The sequence below is a fragment of the Schistocerca americana genome, chromosome 2 (assembly GCF_021461395.2).
Source record: "Schistocerca americana isolate TAMUIC-IGC-003095 chromosome 2, iqSchAmer2.1, whole genome shotgun sequence".
Taxonomy (NCBI): domain Eukaryota; kingdom Metazoa; phylum Arthropoda; class Insecta; order Orthoptera; family Acrididae; genus Schistocerca; species Schistocerca americana.
In genome coordinates this window covers 105,432,861-105,454,749 of record NC_060120.1, presented here as the reverse complement: position 1 = coordinate 105,454,749, position 21,889 = coordinate 105,432,861, and the positions used below count along the sequence as shown (strand labels likewise).

The following is a 21,889-nucleotide window of genomic DNA, read 5'->3' as shown; positions in this document are numbered from 1 at the left end:
TAATAATTGTTTTCTTTTTGTCCAACAACACAATTCTTGGCGGTGGGTTTTCCATTTCTCATTGTAAAGTATATGAGGAGAAACGTTGCCTGTTTAATCAGAATAACAAAGTCGATTGGGAAACATTCAATTTTTATACATATAATAATTATAAAGAAGAACCGTAGTGGTAATTATCGCAAAAACAAACAAAGCAATAATTTTTGCGACATCTTGCGCAACATATAAAAGCGGGTTTTTTAAAACCACAGGGCGTTTGCAATAAATCTGTACAAAAACATGCCCCATTAACATTTACGAAAATGTTTCGAGCTTCTGACAATTTTGAGGCAAACCAGGCATACTAAATCATGTGTCGGAATATTGGTGACGATAATTGATGGCGAATTATACAATGAATCTGTATACAATCTTCCCGCGAATTAATTTCACGATTCTCCTGCAACAATGCGCTGCAATTTTGCAAGCAACAGAAGAAAAAAAAAGTGCCGGAGGAAGAATCGAACCTGAGACCTCTGGCGTAAAGGTCCGAGCGCTAACCATGTAGGCCAGACGGCTGCGCGACAATGGACTAACATTTTATGCTCATAAGGCACCTAAGAAACTTTGGATCGATTTTTCCCGGGATTTTCCGAGTAGTGCGTCCTAATATTTTAACCACGTGAGGTGTTAGGGGTCATCTTTCACCACACAAAATTGCGGACAAATCCCCGACCCCACGGTCGTGCCGTCTCCTTGTAAGAGGTGTGCGAAGAAGGTAATGAGACTGACAACGCTGTGTGGTTCTACTTGTGTTGACCGGCGTGTTTGTCCCTTCCAGATGCCCAGTCCGAGTTTTGGCTCGGTACAGCCATCCCGTGATTTTGAGAGCGCCATCAGTGAAGCTGCGTTTTTGTAGTGTGTCACGAAAATGGAACAGCGAAATTCAAAGCAAGTTATGCAGCAAGTTTGTGTTACGCTTGGAGAACCAGCCAGTATGAACTTTGAAAAGCTTGTAACCTCCCAACAGAAAAATATGTATATAACACTCCTATTCAGCGTAACCTACCAACAGTTTACTTCCGTAACCTTGGAATAATAAAATGTGACTGACCTCTCAATAAAATTATGGCTTACTTATAACCTTTCAATAATTAACTGACTGTGAATCTTAACTGGAAGTTCATACTGAATAAATTGAAAATTGTTACCTCAGTGAAGTCGCCGGATAACGCGTATATATCTGCTCCTATAAGAATTTTTTTTCTGGCACAGCCCGGTGCAATGCTGGCCGATAGATTTGTCATGCATAATACAAACAACTGATTTTTCTTCACAATAATCGGGGTGACCATGGATTGGAGAAATTAATAAATTCTTTAAATTGAGATGAATGCTTGTCAAAAGTTAATTTTTATATGAAAGATTATAATTAATAGATTTTTAAAGCATTTACATGGGACTTGATATAACAATAGTACATATGCGCGAGGCAGCTTTTACCTTATACTACATTCCTCAGGCACCGCCATCGCTCCCCACGACCGGCCCAGCCAACTCGATACACACGACTGCTAGCAACTACTTACGCCTATTGCCACACAGTTCCTAGTGCATACAACACTGCTCTCTGGTATGAGATTCTCTTATAGCTTACATATCGCAGGCAGCGCGTGAGCAACCATCGAAATTACAACTGCTCGAGTGCGCTGGCAATAAATTCCTTAGTCATGGACCTCTTACAAGCTGCAATAGGCCAGTGGGCAACTTTCCTTATCTAGAGCACAAGTTTCTTGCTGGCAGAAATCGTTTTTGGAAAGCAGAGAACACATCGAAGATGAACCTCACTCACGGAGACCTTCAACTTCAAAAACCGACGGAAACGTCGAACGTATGCGTGCTTTTGTGAGATAAGACCGACGTTCAACAAAAAGGATGATACACGACCTGTTAAACACTTACACTGTACATCACATTTTGGGCAACTCTGCACAGGCCAAAATAGTGCTGAAAAACCTCACAACTGAGCAGGAGGCCAATCGAAAAAACATGTGTGTTGATCTTGAGAGGGTTGCCAACGCCCATGAACGGTTTACTCGTGTGATCACAGGTGAGGAATTCTGGATTTTTTTTACTACGATCCTGAGGCAAAGCGGAGTAGCCAGAAGTGGCACACTGCGACATCTCCTCGACAGAAAAAAGCTCAAACGAGTTGATCGAAGATAAAAACAATGCTCTTTTGGCAGTAGCGGTATCGTGCATAAAGAATTTATTGCTCCAGGACATACTGGCAACCAAGTGCTTTACAAAGATATCCTTGGAAGGCTCAGGTAAAGGGTGAATTCAGTGAGACCAGACATTGCAGACAATTGGATTCTGCATGATGACAACGGCCAATGTCACACGGCCCCTTCCATCAGGAATTTCTCTCTTCAAAAGGCATTCCTGCAGCCCTCCTATTCACCTGATCTGAATGGCTCTGAGCACTATGGGACTTGACATCTGAGGTCATCAGTCCCCTAGAACTTAGAACTACTTACGCCTAACTAACCTAAGGACATCATACACATCCATGCCCTAGGCAGGATTCGAACCAGCGACCGTAGCGGTCGCGCGGTTCCGGACCGAAGCGCCTAGACCCGCTCGACCACGGCGGCCGGCCCTGATCTGAATCCTTGTAACGTTTTTCTTTTCCCGAAATTGTTAAATTCGTAAAAGGACGTCATTTTGGGACTCTGGAGAACATTCAAATGAATTTGACTGACATGTTAAAGGCCATACCAGTTGGAGTCTTTCAGTGCGGCTGCCAAGACTGAACAACGACTCCGCTGCCGATGAGAACTACTTGAAAACTGGCAATACTGTTTCAAAAGAATAAAAACTTTGGTATATGAAAGAACAGTCTATTCAGTTAAACGATCGTTATAATGGTGTTTTGCTTATCCCACCACTTTGTTCGACCAAAGGTGAGGCGTGAAACACGTTGCAAAGCTCTTTTCTTCTCTTGCAACAGCTATGACAAAAGAGTTTCAAGACACAGTTACCGGTTTCGATCAGCCATTATGTGGTGCAAGAGGTGACGTAATGTGGCTCTTGGGTCGTCAGCATACTTAGGTTGACGCTACAAGAAAAGGAGCAAGAAAATATAAGGCAATAGTCAGTCATCTACTGTCCAACGAAAATGTGTTTTTCTAGTTCTTGCAAAACTTGTTAAAAAGTCCCATACGAAACAAACTCAGTACGGTCCTTAGCTTTGTCTCACCACGAGTTTCCCACGTAGCCTGCAATACTGCATCTCAGCAGCAGATGACACTTGCTATGAGGGAAGCATGGGAAAGACCACTGTGTAAGCAATTCTCAGTTAGAAAAGTAGTGACTGCAGGAGTTCTTTCTGTGAGGCCTGTCATTAAAGCCATGCAATGCTATACATAACATGCTGAAACGCGTCTCTCACAGTTGCAACTTTCAAATTTCATTTTTCTTTTGCGCATTCTAAACCGCAGGCACTCTGCAGAGATGTTTCTGTGCCGAGAAATCTATCTCTGAAGACAAACTCTTTAGGAGTGTAAATAATTTGAGCGATTTCATAAATTCATTCTAGCTACATTAACTGGCAATTTTCCACAAAACTCAACACTCCTCTAGAGAAACAACGAAAAGCTTTGTACTCCCGCAGATGCACTTCGGATTTCTGCCACGAATGCGGGGCAGTGAACAGTTAAGTAAGATGGCGAGAGCTGCCGAGAAATGCATTCACATCAGTCTGCCGTAATAGTACAACAGAACGAAGTTTAACAAAGATCCACAAACTGCCAACTCCATTCGGCCATGATTGCGCGGTTTAAACCTTCAGAATGGATTTGTAAGGAAAAATCATCGGGTCGATCCGCGGTTAGTGAAGAAACCGTTGACCGCGAGTTTCAAACGTAGTCCGCAGAAGTCTACAAACAGAGCAAGCAGATAGCTGAACGCACCACAACCGACCATTTGCAAGATCTTAAGGAAACGACTGAAGCTGAAACCTTCCCACTAGCAATTCATCCAAGCCCTGACTTCCGATGACAAAGTCAGATGCTTTGAGTTTTAGGCACAGTTGCAAAAATTTATCGAAGACATAGCAAACATTAAACCGTGAGACTGCACAGAATGGTAGAGCGTTGGTTTTGCGATAAACTCATCTTCAGTGATGAAGCAACCACCACGCTGTCGTGGAATACATTAGAGACTCACCACAGGTTAATCTGTTCTATGCAGTCTCACGGTTTAAAGTTTGCTATGCCTTTTTCTTTTGCGTAAAGATCGTTAGAGGAAACGTGTATTTGGACATGCTGGAAAGCACAAAACTGGAGACCGACAGTTTGGGCTTTCCCTACCTTCAGGATGGTGCCCCACCCCACTTCTGTCATGATGTTCGTGAAGTCTTAAACAGGAAATTGAGAAACTCCTGGCTCGGTCGTCGTGGGGATGACGATCAGCCGGCCGTTGTGGCCGAGCGGTTCTAGGCGCTTCAGTCTGGAACCGCGAGAGCTGGAGGTATAAAGTTCCTAATCATCAGTCTTTGTGCCAGTTTACTCGATTAAATTTCAAATCTCTCCACAGTCTCTGATGACACCTTATGATGACCCGTCCGCAGGATGTTAACGTTAAACTCTTTGGTTTCCTTGGTCCTATTGGAGACAAGTATGTCATATCTCAACACTGGGTTTTACCCTTTCCCTTCTCTCATCATCATACACAACAAGAACGACACTACACTAGACAAACTATTACGTAATTAAGTAGACGTGCTTAATACACAGATGTCGCACACCGCGAATTGACAATCCTTTTCTATTAGCCAAGTTGAACCTACTGTTCCGCCTCTCTCAGTCAACAATGCTATATGACTATTTCTTTCTTTCTTTCTTACTTTCCATACATAATTCCAACTCAGACCGATTGGATCCCACTATTCAGATAATGAATTTCGCAATTTGCAGAGGAAATTCAGCGTTTATGTATTACAAGACGAGCAAAGACCCTCCACAACGTTTCTGACAAATGTTCAAGTCTATTACTGAAACAAATAGCAACGCTTCATATGCTCTCTGAGTCTTTCTTGGGGTGATTGGTTACTGACATTCTTCCGAGTGGTCATCCGAGCATTGTTGCCGTTTGAAGAACAATTTTTCGACGACCTACCTAGTCGTCTTCTTCGGCTGCTGTTAATTGTGCTCTTATGGTATGTATTCCACGCCCTTACTCCAACCAGACTGTGAATCATCGTTGTTACCGCGCCGCTATCCATAGCCGAGCTCAACTCCCGGCGTCCACTACGACCTTTGATGCCAGTTTGTTTCTCAGAGCGCGCACTGGTATACGAGGGTTGGAACTTAAATAGTGGCAACTATTTATTCACAACCGATACAAAAGAGTGACATGTTTGCGCCTGTTACTGTCCTTCAAAGTAGTCACCAGCATTGTGTAGAACCCGTTGCCAGCGATATGGAAGGCTTAGCATACAGTTAGCAGAGCATGTTCTGTTGATGGTGCGAATGAAGCGGTCTACTGGCTGTCGAATCTCTGGATCAGTTCTGAAGCGAATGCCACGAAGTGGTTCCTTCATCTTCGGAATCAAATCAAAGTCACAAGGAATTAAGTCCAGGGAGTATGGTGGATGGTACAGTACTTCCCAGTCTCATCGAACGAACAGAGCAGCCACAGCTCGCGCTGTATGTGCCCGCGCATTGTCGTGCAAAATGGTGACTGGGTTGCGCAGAAAGAGTCGCCGCTTCTTTCGCAAAGGTGGTCGCAGGTGATGTTCCAAAAACAACAGTAATAGTGTGCATTGACGGTCTGCCGTGGAGGAACGTAATGCGTTAGGATAACACCATCACAGTCGTACACGAGAATCACCATAACTCTAGACCTCGCCATTCACACCATCAACAAAAATGGTTCAAATTGCTCTGAGCACTATGGGACTTAACTTCTGAGGTAATCAGTCCCCTAGAACTTAGAACTACTTAAACCTAACTAACCTAAGAACATCACACACATCGATGCCCGACGCAGGATTCGAACGTACGACCTTAGCGGTCGCGCGGCTCCAGACTGTAGCGACTAGAACCGCTCGGCCACCACGGCCGGCCACTATCAACAGCGTAGGCTCTGTTAGCGGTATACTACGCCTTCCACATCGCTGGCAACGGGTTCTACACAACGCTGGTGACTACTTTGAAGGACAGTAACAGGTGCAAACATGTATCTCTTTTGTGTCGGTTGTGAATAAATAGTTGCCAGTATTTAAGTTCCAACCTTCGTACAAGACTCTGTAACCAGCAACCGCACTCCGCACTGCACGTGCACAAAGCCTCTACGTAGCCAGCACGCTCACCTCACCGTTGTTTTTGACGAATCGAAGGTTTATCACAAACATGTCACCATTCGTAGGATTTCTGATGATTATATGTCACTTAATGACGCATTGACGGTAAAAGCCTTCATAAATGGAAACTGTCTATGTTCATTATGGTCACGTGGTTAGGAGACGTTCTGTCATGGAGCAGATGGAGGTAGATTCGTATCCCGCTGTATGCTACTTTTTTTCCTTTTTGTAAAAAAAACCTGGGACAAGGGTCATTTTTTCAAAATATGTCACGGTTTCCTAGAGTATGGATAGGCAGGAATCTAAGGGTACAGCTTAAACTGATGCGAGCGAACCGGGCAGCAATGACATGTATATTTTTCGATGTCATGAATGAAAAAATGAAGTGGTGTTATGCCATTTACTGGCCGGTATATCCCCTTCGGGGTTCGGCCACCGTATTGCAAGTCTTTTTAGTTGACGTCACTTCGGCGACTTGCGTGTCAATGATGATGAAAATGGACACAAAACACCCATTCCCCTGCCGGGAATCGAACCCGGGTCCCCCTTGCGTGGTAGGCGGTAACGCTACCGCTGCGCTACGTAGGCGGACGAAGTCTTAATATTTAGTTGTTTGAGAATAGGGATGAACAGGCTTTACGCAGTCGCAAGGTGAGGTGCGAGCATTGGCTGTTGAGTCTTGTGTTCTGATATTCTGTGAAATGCACGTTCTCTCCGCGTTTTCCAGCACTGATGCAAATGACAGCGAGATCTTAATAAACTGGGCCTGGATTAAACTGAAATTTAACGGTTTATTAGATTGCCAAACATTTTTGATTTCGATAGACTCGCCCCGCGGAATTAGCCGAGCGGTCTAGGGCGCTGCAGTCATGGACTGTGCGGTTGGTCCCGGCGGAGGTTCGAGTCCTCCCTCGGACATGGGCGTGTGTGTTTGTCCGTAGGATAATTTAAGTTAAGTAGTGTGTAAGCTTAGGGACTGATGAACTTAGCAGTAAAAATCCCATAATATTTCACACACATTTGAACATTTCTTTCGATAGACTCCTTAATTAAACATTCTCAGCACTTTAGAATGAAGGTAGGAGATGAGGTACCGGCAAAAGTAAAAGTGTGAGTTCGGGTTGTGAGTCGTCTTGGATAGCTCAGTCGGTAGAGCATTCCCATGGGAGGTAAAGGTTCCGATTCCGAGTCATGGCCCTGCATACAGTTTTCACCTGCAAGGAAGTTTATCTGAGTACTGCTAAGTTCTAGGGGACTGATGACCTCAGATGTTAAGTCCCATAATGCTCAGAGCCATTTTGATGATGACCAACAATTCATGTCATGGCTTCCAAGCTCTTCAGACCTAGCCCAATAGGACTTTTGTGTGTCTAATGTGACAGGTTCAGTGTATATGCATCCTCTATCGGTAAACCTACCAGAACTGCGAGCTCGCATCAACAGTGCTTCTGAACAGATTGATGTGGACTTGCTCCGCCGAATGTGGGAAGAACTTTACCATGATGAGCAGTTACGGCCGCCAGTCAGGGACCAGCGTGCTGCGTCCTGTGGTAAACTTTTAGTTTAAACTCACGAACGGAGTACTAGTTCGACGCTGTTTGTCCTGGGATTCCGCGCCGCCTATGTCCGTGAGCAGAGACGCTACTGTCCAAGCCAGTCTCTGTTTTTCCATTTTGAGATTTCATGATACGAATGTTTCCCGAAGTTCTGACTTTTATTGCTACGCTTGGAGTACTATTTACAGCCCAGAGGTTTAACGAGCACTTTATGTTCAAACAATAAGTTCGCTTCAGATGATGGTCAGTTGTCGAAGCAAGGAACGATTGTGTTCACATTAGTCCATCGAATACTAGGGCCGTTGAATTTATCACACTCTTCCTTAGTGAGATATTTTTTAAACACTGTCTAATGCATATGGATTATGGATTTCTTTCGGTTTAAATCTTTCGTTTGTGGTGATTTCTTGTAGCATGTGTTCCACGTACAGATGTCTCATGCATCATTCTGCCCGTAATTATGCTTTAAACGCAGTTAGCCTGCCGGAGTGGCCGAGCGGTTCTAGGCACTACACTCTGGAACCGCGCGACCGCTACGGTCGCAGGTTCGAATCCTGCCTCGGGCATGGATGTGTGTGATGTCCTTAGGTTAGTTAGGTTCAAGTAGTTCTAAGTTCTAGCGGACTGATGACCTCAGCAGTTAAGTCCCATAGTGCTCAGAGCCATTTGATCCATTTAAACGCAGTTATATTTTCTTGATCAGAGATTCTGGCGTTTATTGGCTACGTTAAGATTCTAATATCTATACTACTGAGAATGCAGTTTGTAATTGTCATCTTCCTATGTCACGATGTTTCAGATTTTATGCCTGCAGGAGAGATACCAGTTTAGCTGCGCAATTATCATAACCAGATTTGCTTTTTTCAAACCTGCAGTCAACAGTACCCTCCATCTATCTCTTTGCAAGTTTTCCACACCAGAAGCTAAGACAGCAAATGGAGATGTAGCGAGAGTTGGCAGTTCATCACTCTACATACAACGTTACTGCTTTGCGCCTTTAAATTTCATATTTCTAAATAGAAAATCTAGGTCCTTTCGTTGCTGTGGACATATGTGCCCGTCCTCACACGCCATGCTGCTCAGATGCTGTAGACGTGTATACGCGTGCCGCTTGCGTATTCGTACAGAGCTACCGACCTCTCACTGCTGCGGACGACTTACTTCCATACCTCGGTGAATAAAAACGGTTTCGAGTATTCATCACATAAGACATGTGCCTCATTGCATGTTATCATTTACAGAAAAACACTCGTTTCGTTATCTTGAATTGTTTAGGATGTATCACGATTGTTATGACCACACGATTAACGTTGCGCAAGGGCTTGAGCGAACATGTCACGCCCGATCGTCCGTCGGATGCAAAACCCAATACCTTGAAAATGCAATGAGATATCGTTCTGCTCTCAATTTTAAATAACATTCATTACCTTTTCTACATTTTATTCATTGCAATGTATGAGCTAAAATTGCTTAGGCAATGCGGTTTTACGTCTGCAAACGCTTTAAAATTTCATGCAGGTTTTATTTAATTTGATGCAGTGTAATAAGTATGAATTCAGTTCTTTGTCGAGTGAAGACATCAAACTGTAACATGTGCAAAAAATCAGATTTTTCATCTAAGGGTTTTCGAAAAATCCCATGGTAAGTATCTCAGCACAGCCACCAGCATTTGGCGAGCAGTACAGCCATAGTAAAAGCCGCCCCCAGCATGGAATGCAGAGAACAAGTCTGTACCGGCAATAGGGTTAATAAGATATAGCCAAGCATATTCACTGCACATAGCTTCGCAGTAAGCTCGGTTACTTACACATTACTGATGCCAGGACACGAGCTTATTGCAACTTACAAGGGGAGGCCGCCAATTGTGAAATTCAGATTCGATTCATACTGCGCATAATAAAAGCTCATGGCCAGAGGTGTAATGTGGCAAAGCACCAAGATGCACTTCTCAGCCGTTGTCGAGAAAATCGACAGTTAAAAAGAGACCGTTGCGGTGAAATAATCTCTACGATTAATAGTTTTCTACAGCGTCGTGGCGCAGCGGTAAGCGCTGGGGTTTGTAATCCGAAGGTCGCCGGATCGAATCTCGCGCCATGCAACTTTTTTTTTTAGTATTTGTTTTTTGTAATTCAAATATATATATATATATATATATATATATATATATATATATATATATATATATATATATATATATATATATATATACATATTCCCGGCAATCAGTTGCAACAATTATGCATGTAATAAGTTGTTGAAAGTCGTTTGTCGTGGAAAAACTGGCGACTTCGAACATCATTATGTTTTCCACAAATAAAGTTGCATTTCACAAATGTTATTAATTGTCTTCATAATGTTAACCACGTATAGTTAACGGAAGACGTAGAAACGATATTCCGAAACGAATACGTATAGCGTAAGTAAAACGTTCGAATTAGAATAGAGACCCCACGAACACAAATTTGCTGTGGCAGGTATGAAATATAAACTCCGTTACTCGCTCGTTACACTTGATGGACAGATGTTGAATGGGCCGAAACGAGCCGCCGCATAACAGCGTAGTTGCATGCTAACTTCGAAAGAAGGTAGATGCGGTCCCTAGCGCAACTTATAACATCGTTGAAAATCAGTGCGGACGTGAGAGTTTTGGTACACCCTGTTAAACAAACGGAAAAATGGAGGCGGTACAATTGGAGAGCGATCCGCCTTCTCCAACATGCATAAGCAATTCATCAATATATATATATATATTTGAATTACAAAAAACTAATAATGAAAAAAAAGTTGCATGGTGCGGGATTCGATCCGGCGACCTTCGGATTACGAACCCAAGCGCTTATCTCTGCGCTACGACGCTGTAGGAAATTATTAATCTTAGAGAGTATTTCACCGCAACGGTTTCTTTTAACTGTCGATTTTCTCGACAACGGCTGAGAAGTGCATCTTGGTGCTTTGCCACATTACACCTCTGGCCATGAGCTTTTATTATGCGCAGTATGAATCGAATCTGAATTTCACAATTGGCGGCCTCCCCTTGTTAGTACGTTCATATATTCAGTAAGTCTTTATTTATGCTCATTACTATTATGTTTCGAAAAGTAAGGTACTCCAGTTCTTGTTCTGTTCCCTTAAGAAACAGCAGTCAGCGTTGTCACATGATCTTTACTAAAAAAAAAAAAATGTTCAAATGTGTGTGAAATCTTATGGGACTTAACTGCTAAGGTCATCATTCCCTAAGCTTACACACTACTTAACCTAAATTATCCTGAGGACAAACACACACACCCATGCCCGAGGGAGGACTCCAATCTCCGCCGGGACCAGCCGCACAGTCCATGACTGCAGCGCCCTGTGACCGCTCGGCTAATCCCGCGCGGCTGATGTTTACTGTTCTGCTTGACACAGTCAAGTCGTTGAAATGTGTGAGCTAACGTTGCAAAGCGACATGAGGTGGAACGACCATATGAGAACAGTGGTAGGGAAGGCAAATGGTCGACCTATGTTTATTGGGAGAGTTTTAGGAAAGAGTGGTTCACACGTAAAGGAGACCGCATAAAGGGCGCTGGTGCGACCTATTCTTGCGTACTGCTCGAGTGTTGTGGATCCGTACCATATGTCGGACTGAAGAAAGACCGAAGCAATTCAGAGGCGGGCTGCTAGATTTGTTACCTGTATGTTCAAACAACAGGTGTTACGGAGATGCTTCGGCTACTCAAATGGAAATCCCTGGAGGGAAGGCGAAAAATTTTGAAGACAGGGATTTGAAGGTGACGGCCGAACGATTATATTGCCGCCAACATACATTATGCCTAAGGATCACGAAGATAATAGAAACTGAGGGGTACAGACAGTCGTTTTTCACTCGCTCTGTTTTGCGAGTCCACCGGGATGGGAAATGACAAGTTGTGGTACAGGGTACCCTCCACCAGGCACCCATGGTGGCTTGCGGGGTGTCTATGCAGATGTAGATGTAGATTTAGATGGCCAACGGCCTTGACACAGTGGTAACACCGGTTCCCGTCAGATCACCGAAGTTAAGCGCTGTCGGGCTGGTCTAGCAGCTGGATGGGTGACCATCCGGTCTGCAGAGCTCTGTTGACAAGCGGGGTGCACTCAGCCCTTGTGCGGCAAACTGAGGAACTACTTGATTGAGAAGTAGCGGCTCCGGTCTCGCAAACTGACATACGGCTGGGAGTGCGGTGTGCTGACCACTTGCCCCTCCATATCCGCATCCAGTGACGTCAGTGGGCTGAGAATGACACGGCGGCCGGTCGGTACCTTTGGGCCTTCATGGCCTGTTCAGGAGGAGTTTAATTTTTTTAGATGTAGATTGGCGTAAACCGTGTACAGAAAAGGGTATTTTATTGAGGGAAGGTTTCAGGATACATATTTGTATTTAATCTGAACATAAAAAGAGAGAAGCAGGCTTAAAAGGCGAATATACTTTTCTAGCATATGTTTGTAACGCCGGAAATGTATATCCTCCTGTTCCCATCTATTGTACTATAATTTTTTTTCCTTGGCTTGTTACCTCAAGATATGACATTTCTGTCTCTTTATATATTGTAATTGTTTTACTGTTTGTATATATATATATTTATGCATTTATGTTGGTTTGTTTCGTAAATATTATTTGTATTTTTACGCTGGGTCTTGCCTAGGGAAAACTGCTATCGAACGATTACATCGATAGGTCGTGTGAAGAATCAAAGTGTGTAGGATCTTTGGTAGTGTTAACTCGGCCGCGTGGAGCGCGGGCAGAGCAGAGCAAGGGAGAGTCTGGCTGGAGTAGCGAGTGGAGCAGCTGTGTGGTGTGAAGCTCCCGCGAGTTGCCGCGCTTTCGGGGTTTGGCAGCATGTAATTGCGCTCGACTTGCGATGATAGTTTCTGACATGGTGTCGCGGACGGGAAGCATTAGCTGGCGCACATCAAGAGCCCGTTTCGTCTGGTGACCGTGTCGAGAAGAAGGCGCGCCAACATCCAGCTTCTGCAACAGCGACGGCCGACAATGAGTGACTGTCGCCACCTCCTCGATCGACGGCTTCGAACCTTCAATCAACCAACAAGGAAGACTGGAAGCACGTAAAGTTTTAGAACTGTATGGCAGACCTCAGCTTTTCAAACTTTTAAAATTGTTGCATCACAAAATTACAGCAACTTAGCATGAACCTTTGTTGCTCATTGTCCCAATTGCTTTACCAAGCAGGGTCCCTTCCTTTTCCGAAATGAACCCGAGTGTCGTTGAAATTCAAACGCCAGCATAATTCCATTTCACTGCTTTAATTTCAAAGTTCAGTTAAAGTATTCATAGCTGGCTACGATACTTAGATTACACAAGCACAAATTAAGAGTGCTAGTTTTATGGCTCTGAGCACTATGCGACTTAACATCTATGGTCATCAGTCCCCTAGAACTCAGAACTACTTAAACCTAACTAACCTAAGGACAGCACACAACACCCAGCCATCACGAGGTAGAGAAAATCCCTGACCCCGCCGGGAATCGAACCCGGGAACCCGGGCGTGGGAAGCGAGAACGCTACCGCACGACCACGAGAAGCGGGCAGTGCTAGTTTTGTTACCATATTTTAGCTTCCTGTGACTGCAGCTCAGCTTGGTACGTACTAAATTTTACTATTGTTAATTGTTCAGAATCATTTAACTCAAGTTCAAAGTTAAATCTCATATTTCTAAATTGCGTAGATTCAAGTAGCTTTTGAAATGATTGTTGAGGTAGTCCAAGACTAACCGTATTTTACTGAATTTCGATGTGCTTCAGAAAGAAAGCTCACTATTAACTTCAGTCACTAAATTAACTTTCGATTTTCCGGTTTTATTAATTCTTTTGCTAAATTAAGTCAGAGTGTAGCGAAATTTATTACTTCTGACAAACTTTCAGTTTTCACACTACACGTGTCAACCTCCAGTTGCCACGCTTCTAGTGCTAATTATATGTGTAATAACCTTTCTTTTTCAGTTACTATAGTAAGTGTCCTTAGGACTGGCGACCGTAATTTCCCCCAAATCTCAAATATCTAATTACCGCTAGTTAATTGTTAACGTAACGGCCGCACATTTACTTTCTTCATTAACTTTACCCCTATTTCAAAATGAATTTCCACCAGTTTCATTAGCATTTTTCCTTTCATTTAGATGTAACCCTTTCCTCCCTCTTTACCGACAGATTAACTTCGGTGACGATTGCTTTTCCCAAATTTCCATTAGGTACACGCGGTTTAATTTTTCACTGTCATTAAGGTCGATAAGTGAGGGGGAGGTTACATGTTAAACTCTCCCTACGGGCATTGCCATCAGACCATGGTCTCTTTCATAGTAGAAAGTACCCGCCTTCGATCTTGATACACAGAGTACGCGACCTGCCGCCAACAAGGGCGGAACGAGCTTCCACGTAGACCGGTCCTGCGACTTAGACAACCTGAGACGGCTAAGCAACCTTCGCAAAGTCGCAAGGGCAGCCGCGCTTGCCCTTCACGTCCGCAAAACTTAGCAGGATGCACAGTTGCCGACCTCCAGTACACCAAAGTTTAGGTTTTTTTCGCCGGGAAAGTAGTGTACTTCCCGTCTCTGAAGTACAACTAGCAGTACCTTCGCTGATGTACGGCAACGACAGCTACACTACTGGAAACAAATGGATGCTGTTTACGTCTAAATTCGACGTCCTAGCACGTCCATACTCTGATGTCGTCACGCGAATCACGACAGCAGGAATGCGAGCAATGGTCTGCGTCGAGTTTAATCTCACATTTATTATCCCTACAGAGTGACGTTCAAGGAGTTGTTGAATATTGTTTCATTATTCACGAAACGATTTTTATCACCTGAAGAGGATTTTAGTGTGATAATAAGCGACTTCCCGTTTTAACTTTCCCGGTGTTCGTATATCACAATCACTGAATATCTTTGATCATATGCCCAACCGATGTCTATTTTCGGTGCCGCCCCTTAGTACCAAGTGGGTTTGTTTTCCACACATTCAAACAGTGGTACTGATCCCTGGGAACTAATTTTTTTTGTCTAGACGTGCAGATAGACGATAGTGTGGTGAACATGTTTGCACATCACTAGTTTCCGAGTCTTACTTCCGCCCTCAAGCAGCACCTAACCTTGTTTTACACAGTTAGTTACTATTAAAGTGTTATTGCTACCACTTTCGATTTTACTAAGTCATCGGATACAAGACGATTTTTCAATTACAGCATCTTTGTGGATGTATACAAGATGTTTGATCTCACTCTGCATAACGTCAAAAACATGACTTGGGCATTAGTTATCAACGCGTACACGAATCAGACGATTCAGCGTCAATATAATAGCACTCTGCATACAAAATCAGATTGCTACTAGATTAATGAGACGTCGTCCAGATGGTATTCGAACATTTTGTACGTCTATTTCTGCAGTGTACTATAACATTAATGAAGCACTGCATCGCTGAAGAATGTTTGAAATCTGTGTACTGAATCTCTTAACCAGTTCTTGGCTTTGGCGTTGTGCACCTTGAGATGGAACGCAATGTAGGTATCAAAACAGATACAGCAATTTGAAAACGACTTCTGCTTAATGATCACTACTCGAAAATAAAATAATACAGCAAAAATGTTTTAGATTAATTTTCACTACTGTTTCGCTCACTGAACACACTCAAATGGCAGATGCCTATGACCTCGTGAAGTGCCTTGGTACACACGAAAACAGTTCCCGTAGCATGCTGTTTTGTGCCAATTCTTATGACAGCACAGTAACAAGTGCAAACGTTACTTCACCGTAACGAGGATGTGCCAAGCTGAAGTGAGCCATCTGTGCATTTTTACTGTCCACAAACAACGACAAAAAACACTTCGTGTTCGTGTACGTAGCGGAAAACTCCGTTACATACACGGAGACTAACTTCTCTCACTTGTCACACGCCAATGAAACCGGTTTCATGTACGGCAAAGCACTCTACAACCTCCTTTGAATTTCTAGTGGAAATTAAAGCATTAAGAACAACTAAAGTGGTGTTTTAAAAAAATGGTTCAAATGGCTCTGAGCACTATGGGACTCAACATCTTAGGTCATAAGTCCCCTAGAACATAGAACTACTTAAACCTAACTAACCTAAGGACATCACACACACCCATGCCCGAGGCAGGATTCGAACCTGCGACCGTAGCAGTCCCGCGGTTCCGGACTGCAGCGCCAGAACCGCTAGACCACCGCGGCCGGCAAAGTGGTGTTTTACATACAGGGTATTCCAGAGCTATGAACGTTCCAACTCAAGTACATAACTGGCAACCACGTACCAAACTTTACTCATCTTTAGCATAGCATAGCTTCTATGTTACACATGGTGGCGATCAAGTCTAGACGAGTAGGTAAATTACAAATCGCATAAATTTAGTTCATTGAAACACTCCTTTAATGGCTAGCAACGTACCTACAATTTCAGTGGTAACATATTTCTAAATCACATTGTACACTATAAGGCATTACCAGCTGTGACAGCACAATACAGACACTGCATACAATTATGTCCTTACTGCAGGGCTTCACAGCAAGCGGGGTCCGCAAGTGGCAGTAAATGCTGCAAGCAACGATAAGATAAGGAACCCTCTGGAGACTTGCTAGAAGTGGAAAGCAATTCTGACAGATATTCTTGAATAAATATAACCTACGTTCCGTATCGCACTGCAAGCTGCAGATCATCGCGATTTGGGTACTGGAAGCTCTCATTTTCAGTTGCGCTAAGAATCCTGATTCATTTCCCAACATACTCCGACTTTAGACGCATAAACTACTAAATTCCACGACAAATCTACATTTTTTACACTTTCTTGTATGCTGCTAAGAATGTCACATCCAACTGTGTCCCTACACTTTCATCGAGCGGTAAAGAATATGCAGCGAACAATTTACACAGATTATGCAAGGTAGCTGTGAACGTCGTCTGTTGTAACCTATGTGCAATGCGTGATTGTCATGTTTGATAGCATCACTACGCGACAGTGTTCACCCTGAAGTGGACGCAAATGTTCAACTGCGGCTACCGAGTATTCTTTCATTAAATCAACACCCATGCTAAAAGTATTGAAATTTAGTAACTGTGCAGGAAGATCTGCAGCGGATAGGCACTTGGTGCAGGGACACAAACGCTGGTAGCAGTAACTTCCGTAAAATATCTGTGAGTATGTGTACGGAACGATTTATTTGAAGTGAAATGATCATATAAAATTAATTGTTGGTAAGGCAGGTGCCAGGTTGAGATTCGTTCGGAGAGTTCTCAGAAAATGTAGTGCATCAAAAAAGGAGGTGGCTTACAAAACACTCGTTCGACCTTTTCTTGAGTATTGCTCATCAGTGTGGGATCCGTACCAGGTCAGGTTGATAGAGGAGATAGAGAAGATCCAAAGAAGAGCGCCGCGTTTCGTCACAGGGTTATTTGGTAAGCGTGATAGCGTTACGGAGATGTTTAGCAAACTCAAGTGGCAGACTCTGCAAGAGAGGCGCTCTGCATCGCGGTGTAGCTTGCTGTCCAGGTTTCGAGAGGGTGCGTTTCTAGATGAGGTATCGAATATATTGCTTCCCCCTATTTATACCTCCCGAGGAGATCTAGAATGTAAAATCAGAGAGATTCGAGCGCGCACGGAGGCTTTCCGGCAGTCGTTCTTCCCGCGAACAATACGCGACTGGAACAGGAAAGGGAGGTAATGACAGTGGCACGTAAAGTGCCCTCCGCCACACACCGTTGGGTGGCTTGCGGAGTATAAATGTAGATGTATATGTTCCGAACAGCGTACTCACATGATTTTTCCTCCTCTCCTCCACCCTCTTCAGTGACCTGCTTCTAAGTTTTAAAACCTCTTTTACAAGCTTAAGTCTTTCACATTTTCGGTTTCTGTATTATTTGACGTGTTAAGACTTAGTGCCCTCGTAAACTGATCTTCCTGAAAGTGCTGAGTGTATTATGATACAATAAAGATTTTTCGAACTCATGTTTCCTCGCACTGTGGATTGAAATGCAAAGACATTGCCGGCGCTTCACAATGTCTACACTAATGATACTATTAGATGGTACCGCTGTCAAAACTTGCCCTCCCTTATTTCAGAGTTGGCGCTTCTCACGTGTATTCGCGACCACATGGTGCACATCCATTATCCTCACTCCATACCACACCGCACATTGGGCTAGCTCGCTTGAAAACCTGGACAAAACAGGAAAATCTTTTGAGTTTGCACTTTTGTATACGTGCGCAATGTGCAGTGTCATTCCAGTCTCAAGTCGGTACGATATGTGCCGTGAGACTTGACGGTAAACAGTGAATCGGGCAATGACACATTGTTCAGATATTGTGTGTGTGTGTGTGTGTGTGTGTGTGTGTGTGTGTGTGTGTGTGTGTGTGTGTGTGGCGATTAATTGACAGAATAAAGTAAGACTGGTAGCACTCCAGAAGGAGGTTTTGTGACATTTTCAACCCGCATAATGACGTGTATCGACTTCAATACTACCGGTATTACTCGAAACCGGTTAGGTGCAAAATTTCGGCTGCGTGGCTCCAGTTTTGTAAGCAGCTCTCATACTAACTTGACAGTATACTTAACGAGTTCGAAAGTATTTTTCTGCCACACGGTAAAAATGGGTCCCTCATTATTGAACTTCTCCAACTATTATCTGAACAAAAAGTATCATTAGGGTTTTCTGTAGAATTGTTGGAGAGCTGTTCGGAATTTTCTACATCTACATGGATACTCTGCAAATCACATTTAAGTGCCTGGCACAGGGTTCATCGAACCACCTTCACAATTCTATATTACTGAAATCTCGTATAGTGCGCGGAAAGAAACGAACACCTATATCTTTCCGTACGACCTCTGATTTCTCTTATTTTATCGTGGTGATTGTTCCTCCCTCTGTAGGTCGGCGTCAACAAAATATTTTCGCATTCGAAGGAGAAAGCTGGTGGTCGGAATTACGTGAGAACATTCCTTCGCAACGAAAAACATCTTTCTTTTAATGATGTCTAGCCCAAATCGTGTATCATTTCCGTGACACTCTCTCCCATATTTCGCGAAAATACAAAATGTGCTGCCTTTCTTCGAACTTTTTGAATTGCAAAACCTAGGTATTTAGTTGAATTTGCGGCATTTAGATTAGACTGATTTATCGTGTAACCGAAGTTGTCGAGTTCCTTTTAGCACTCAAAATGGCTCTTAGCACTATGGGACTCAACTGCTGAGGTCATTAGTCCCCTAGAACTTAGAATTAGTTAAACCTAACTAACCTAAAGACATCACAAACATCCATGCCCGAGGCAGGATTCGAACCTGCGACCGTAGCGGTCTTGCGGTGCCAGACTGCAGCGCCTTTAACCGCACGGCCACTTCGGCCGGCTTTTAGCACTCATGTGGATGCCCTCACACTTTTCACTATTTAGGGTCAAACTGCCACTTTCCGCACCATTCAGATATCTTTTCTAAATCCTTTTGCTGTTTGTTTTGACCTTCTGATGACTTTATTAGTCGATAAACGACAGCGTCAACTGCAAACAACCGAAGACGGCTGCTCAGATTGTCTCTCAAATCGTTAATATAGATAAGGAACAGCAAAGGGCCTATAACGCTACCTTTTGATCATAGTTTTTTTCTCAAATTGGCGAATAACTTTTTCCCTTTTTGCGAAATGCGGGAGAACTATTCAAACTTTTTGCAGAGCAGTCTAAAACTAAAACATACCTATCAAGAGCTCTGAAAAAATGCACGTTTCTGGAAAGTCGGGCGCCAGTTTCAGCAGACTGCCAATATTTGCAACAATGTCCGATGCTGACATCAGTTCGCGTCGTTTTGATGCAAGGATATGGCATAATCGAAACTGCTCCGTTGCCGACTGGTCGGCTATCTGAAGTTGAAGGAAGATAAAGATGAAAGAAGATCGGAATAAGTATACCGAGAGGAATTTACACGCAAATATTCCAGTAAGATAACGATGCATGTCGTGTTGAATCGGCTTCTGGCGCTTGCGGATTCATCCATTTCGAGATTCCAGAAAATGACAACTGAAGATAAACAGGTCCCATACGAGGTGAAAGATCTGCTTTTAGAACCATCTTCCAGTGGACAGCCCCACAGCGATCCTTCTGAAGGCAATGATACAAGAGACAAGTGTGACTCATTTCCATTTTATTTGCGCGGCCATCCTCCATAGCATGGCTGAGCGGTTCTAGACGCTTCAGCTCAGAGCTGCGCTGCTGCTACGGTCGCAGGTTCGAAAAATGGTTCAAATGGCTCTGAGCACTATGGGACTTGACTGCTAAGGTCATCAGTCCCCTAGAACTTAAAACTACTTAAACCTAACTAACCTAAGGACATCACACACATCCATGACTGAGGCAGGATTCGAACCTGCGACCGTAGCGGTCGCGCGGTTCCAGACTGAAGCGCCTAGAACCGCTCGGCCACTCCGGCCGGCTCGCAGGTTCGAATCCTGCCACGGGAATGGATGTGTGTGATGTTTTTAGGTCAGTCAGGTTTAAGTAGTTCTAAGTCTAGGGGACTGATGGCCTCAGATGTTGAGTCTCATAGTGCTTAGAGTCATTTGCACCTCCGCAGCAAGCACAGAAAAATCTTTTTTGTCAATAAAAAACGGGTACTTTTGCTGCAGTGTATTTTATTTGTCCCAGACGCTTTTCGCCTTTTTTTCCACTTTAAATCAGTGGGATGAAGTCAAAGTGAAAAAAGGCGAAACGCGTGCGGGAGTTATAAAATACATTGCAGCAAGAGGAGGCGTTTTTACTGACAAAAATGAGACTGATTTCGATTTAAAAATTTAAAATATCGAATAAAACTTTTCAGTACGGCGATTCCGACTTAATTCGTTATCAGAACTCTCTCATTCCTTTATACCCCATGCCTTACTCGATTTTTGATCTACATTATTGGGTCCGCCGTTCTGAATATTCTAATTCCAACATCAGATTCCCACTTACCATCCCAAAGAACATAGTTTTGTAGAATTTTATATCCGTTTTTCTATTACGTGCAGGTTTTGAGGCCCATTCTGTGCCGCACCTGCTCTGCTCGCAGGCAAGAGCGTAAGAAGGCGCGAGTGTTCACTCGCGAAATACGCCAGTTGTACAGCCCTGCCTCACTGAGAATACGCGGAATTTCTTTCAGCAAAATTGACGGCGGCGGCCCGTGCAGCTTTGTGTCGATGGCCCTGCGGCCGCTACTCACCCCTGAGGATGTCCCGGAAGGCGGCGAGTGACTCCCGAATCTGGTCCGGGTTCTCCCGCAGCTCGGTTCGGGCCACCTCCTGGATCTGCGGCGACAGCTCCTGGCTGAACTCGAGGCCCACCGCGAAGGAGCCGCGCATCACCGTGGGGTGCGGCTCCTTGGCCAGCTTCAGCATCTTGTCCTCCTGGCCTGCGGAATAAATACTGGAGTCAGTGAACACTGTACACAGAACGGCTTCCCTACCGCCCCCAGGTAGCTTGTACGCGTAAAATCCAGTGTGAGGCGAAAACGTAGTACATAACGTGAAGTACCACGGAGAAATATACTACTGCCTTCGTTATCATTAGAATGGTTCTGGGAACCCTATGTTTTACTGATACAAATTAAAGTTTTTTGTGTACATAATATCCGGCCTGAGGTGTAAACTTAATTTTACGTTATTTCAGTTTGACGTAACTACATTATAACAATTATATTGACCCGTAAAGTTCTTTTGATGTGAGTGACTCGTTCTACTGTGGCAAGAAAAAGGGAACCAACGGGGAAACGCTCTTGTTGCGTTGTGATCTTCTGTTCAGAAACTGATTTGATGCAGCTCTCCATGCTACTCTAACCTGTGCAAGCCTCCATCTCCGTGTAACTACTGCAACCTACCTCCTTTTCAATTTGCTTAGTGTATTCATAACTGTCTCCCTCTACAAATTTTACCCTCCACGCCTCTCTACATTACCGAATTGGTATGTTGCCTCAGATCGTGTCCT

At 43.8% G+C, this 21,889-nt stretch overlaps 1 protein-coding gene across 1 annotated transcript in view; it reads right to left on the bottom strand.

Annotated features, from left to right (window-relative positions):
* Nucleotides 1-21,889, bottom strand: part of LOC124595825 (clavesin-1) — a 104,313-nt gene that overhangs the window by 31,408 nt on the left and 51,016 nt on the right. Inside the window, exon 2 of the mRNA XM_047134721.1 lies at nt 21,129-21,317. Within this exon, the coding sequence (XP_046990677.1) occupies nt 21,129-21,317 (189 nt within the window). The remainder of the gene's footprint in view (nt 1-21,128; nt 21,318-21,889) is intronic.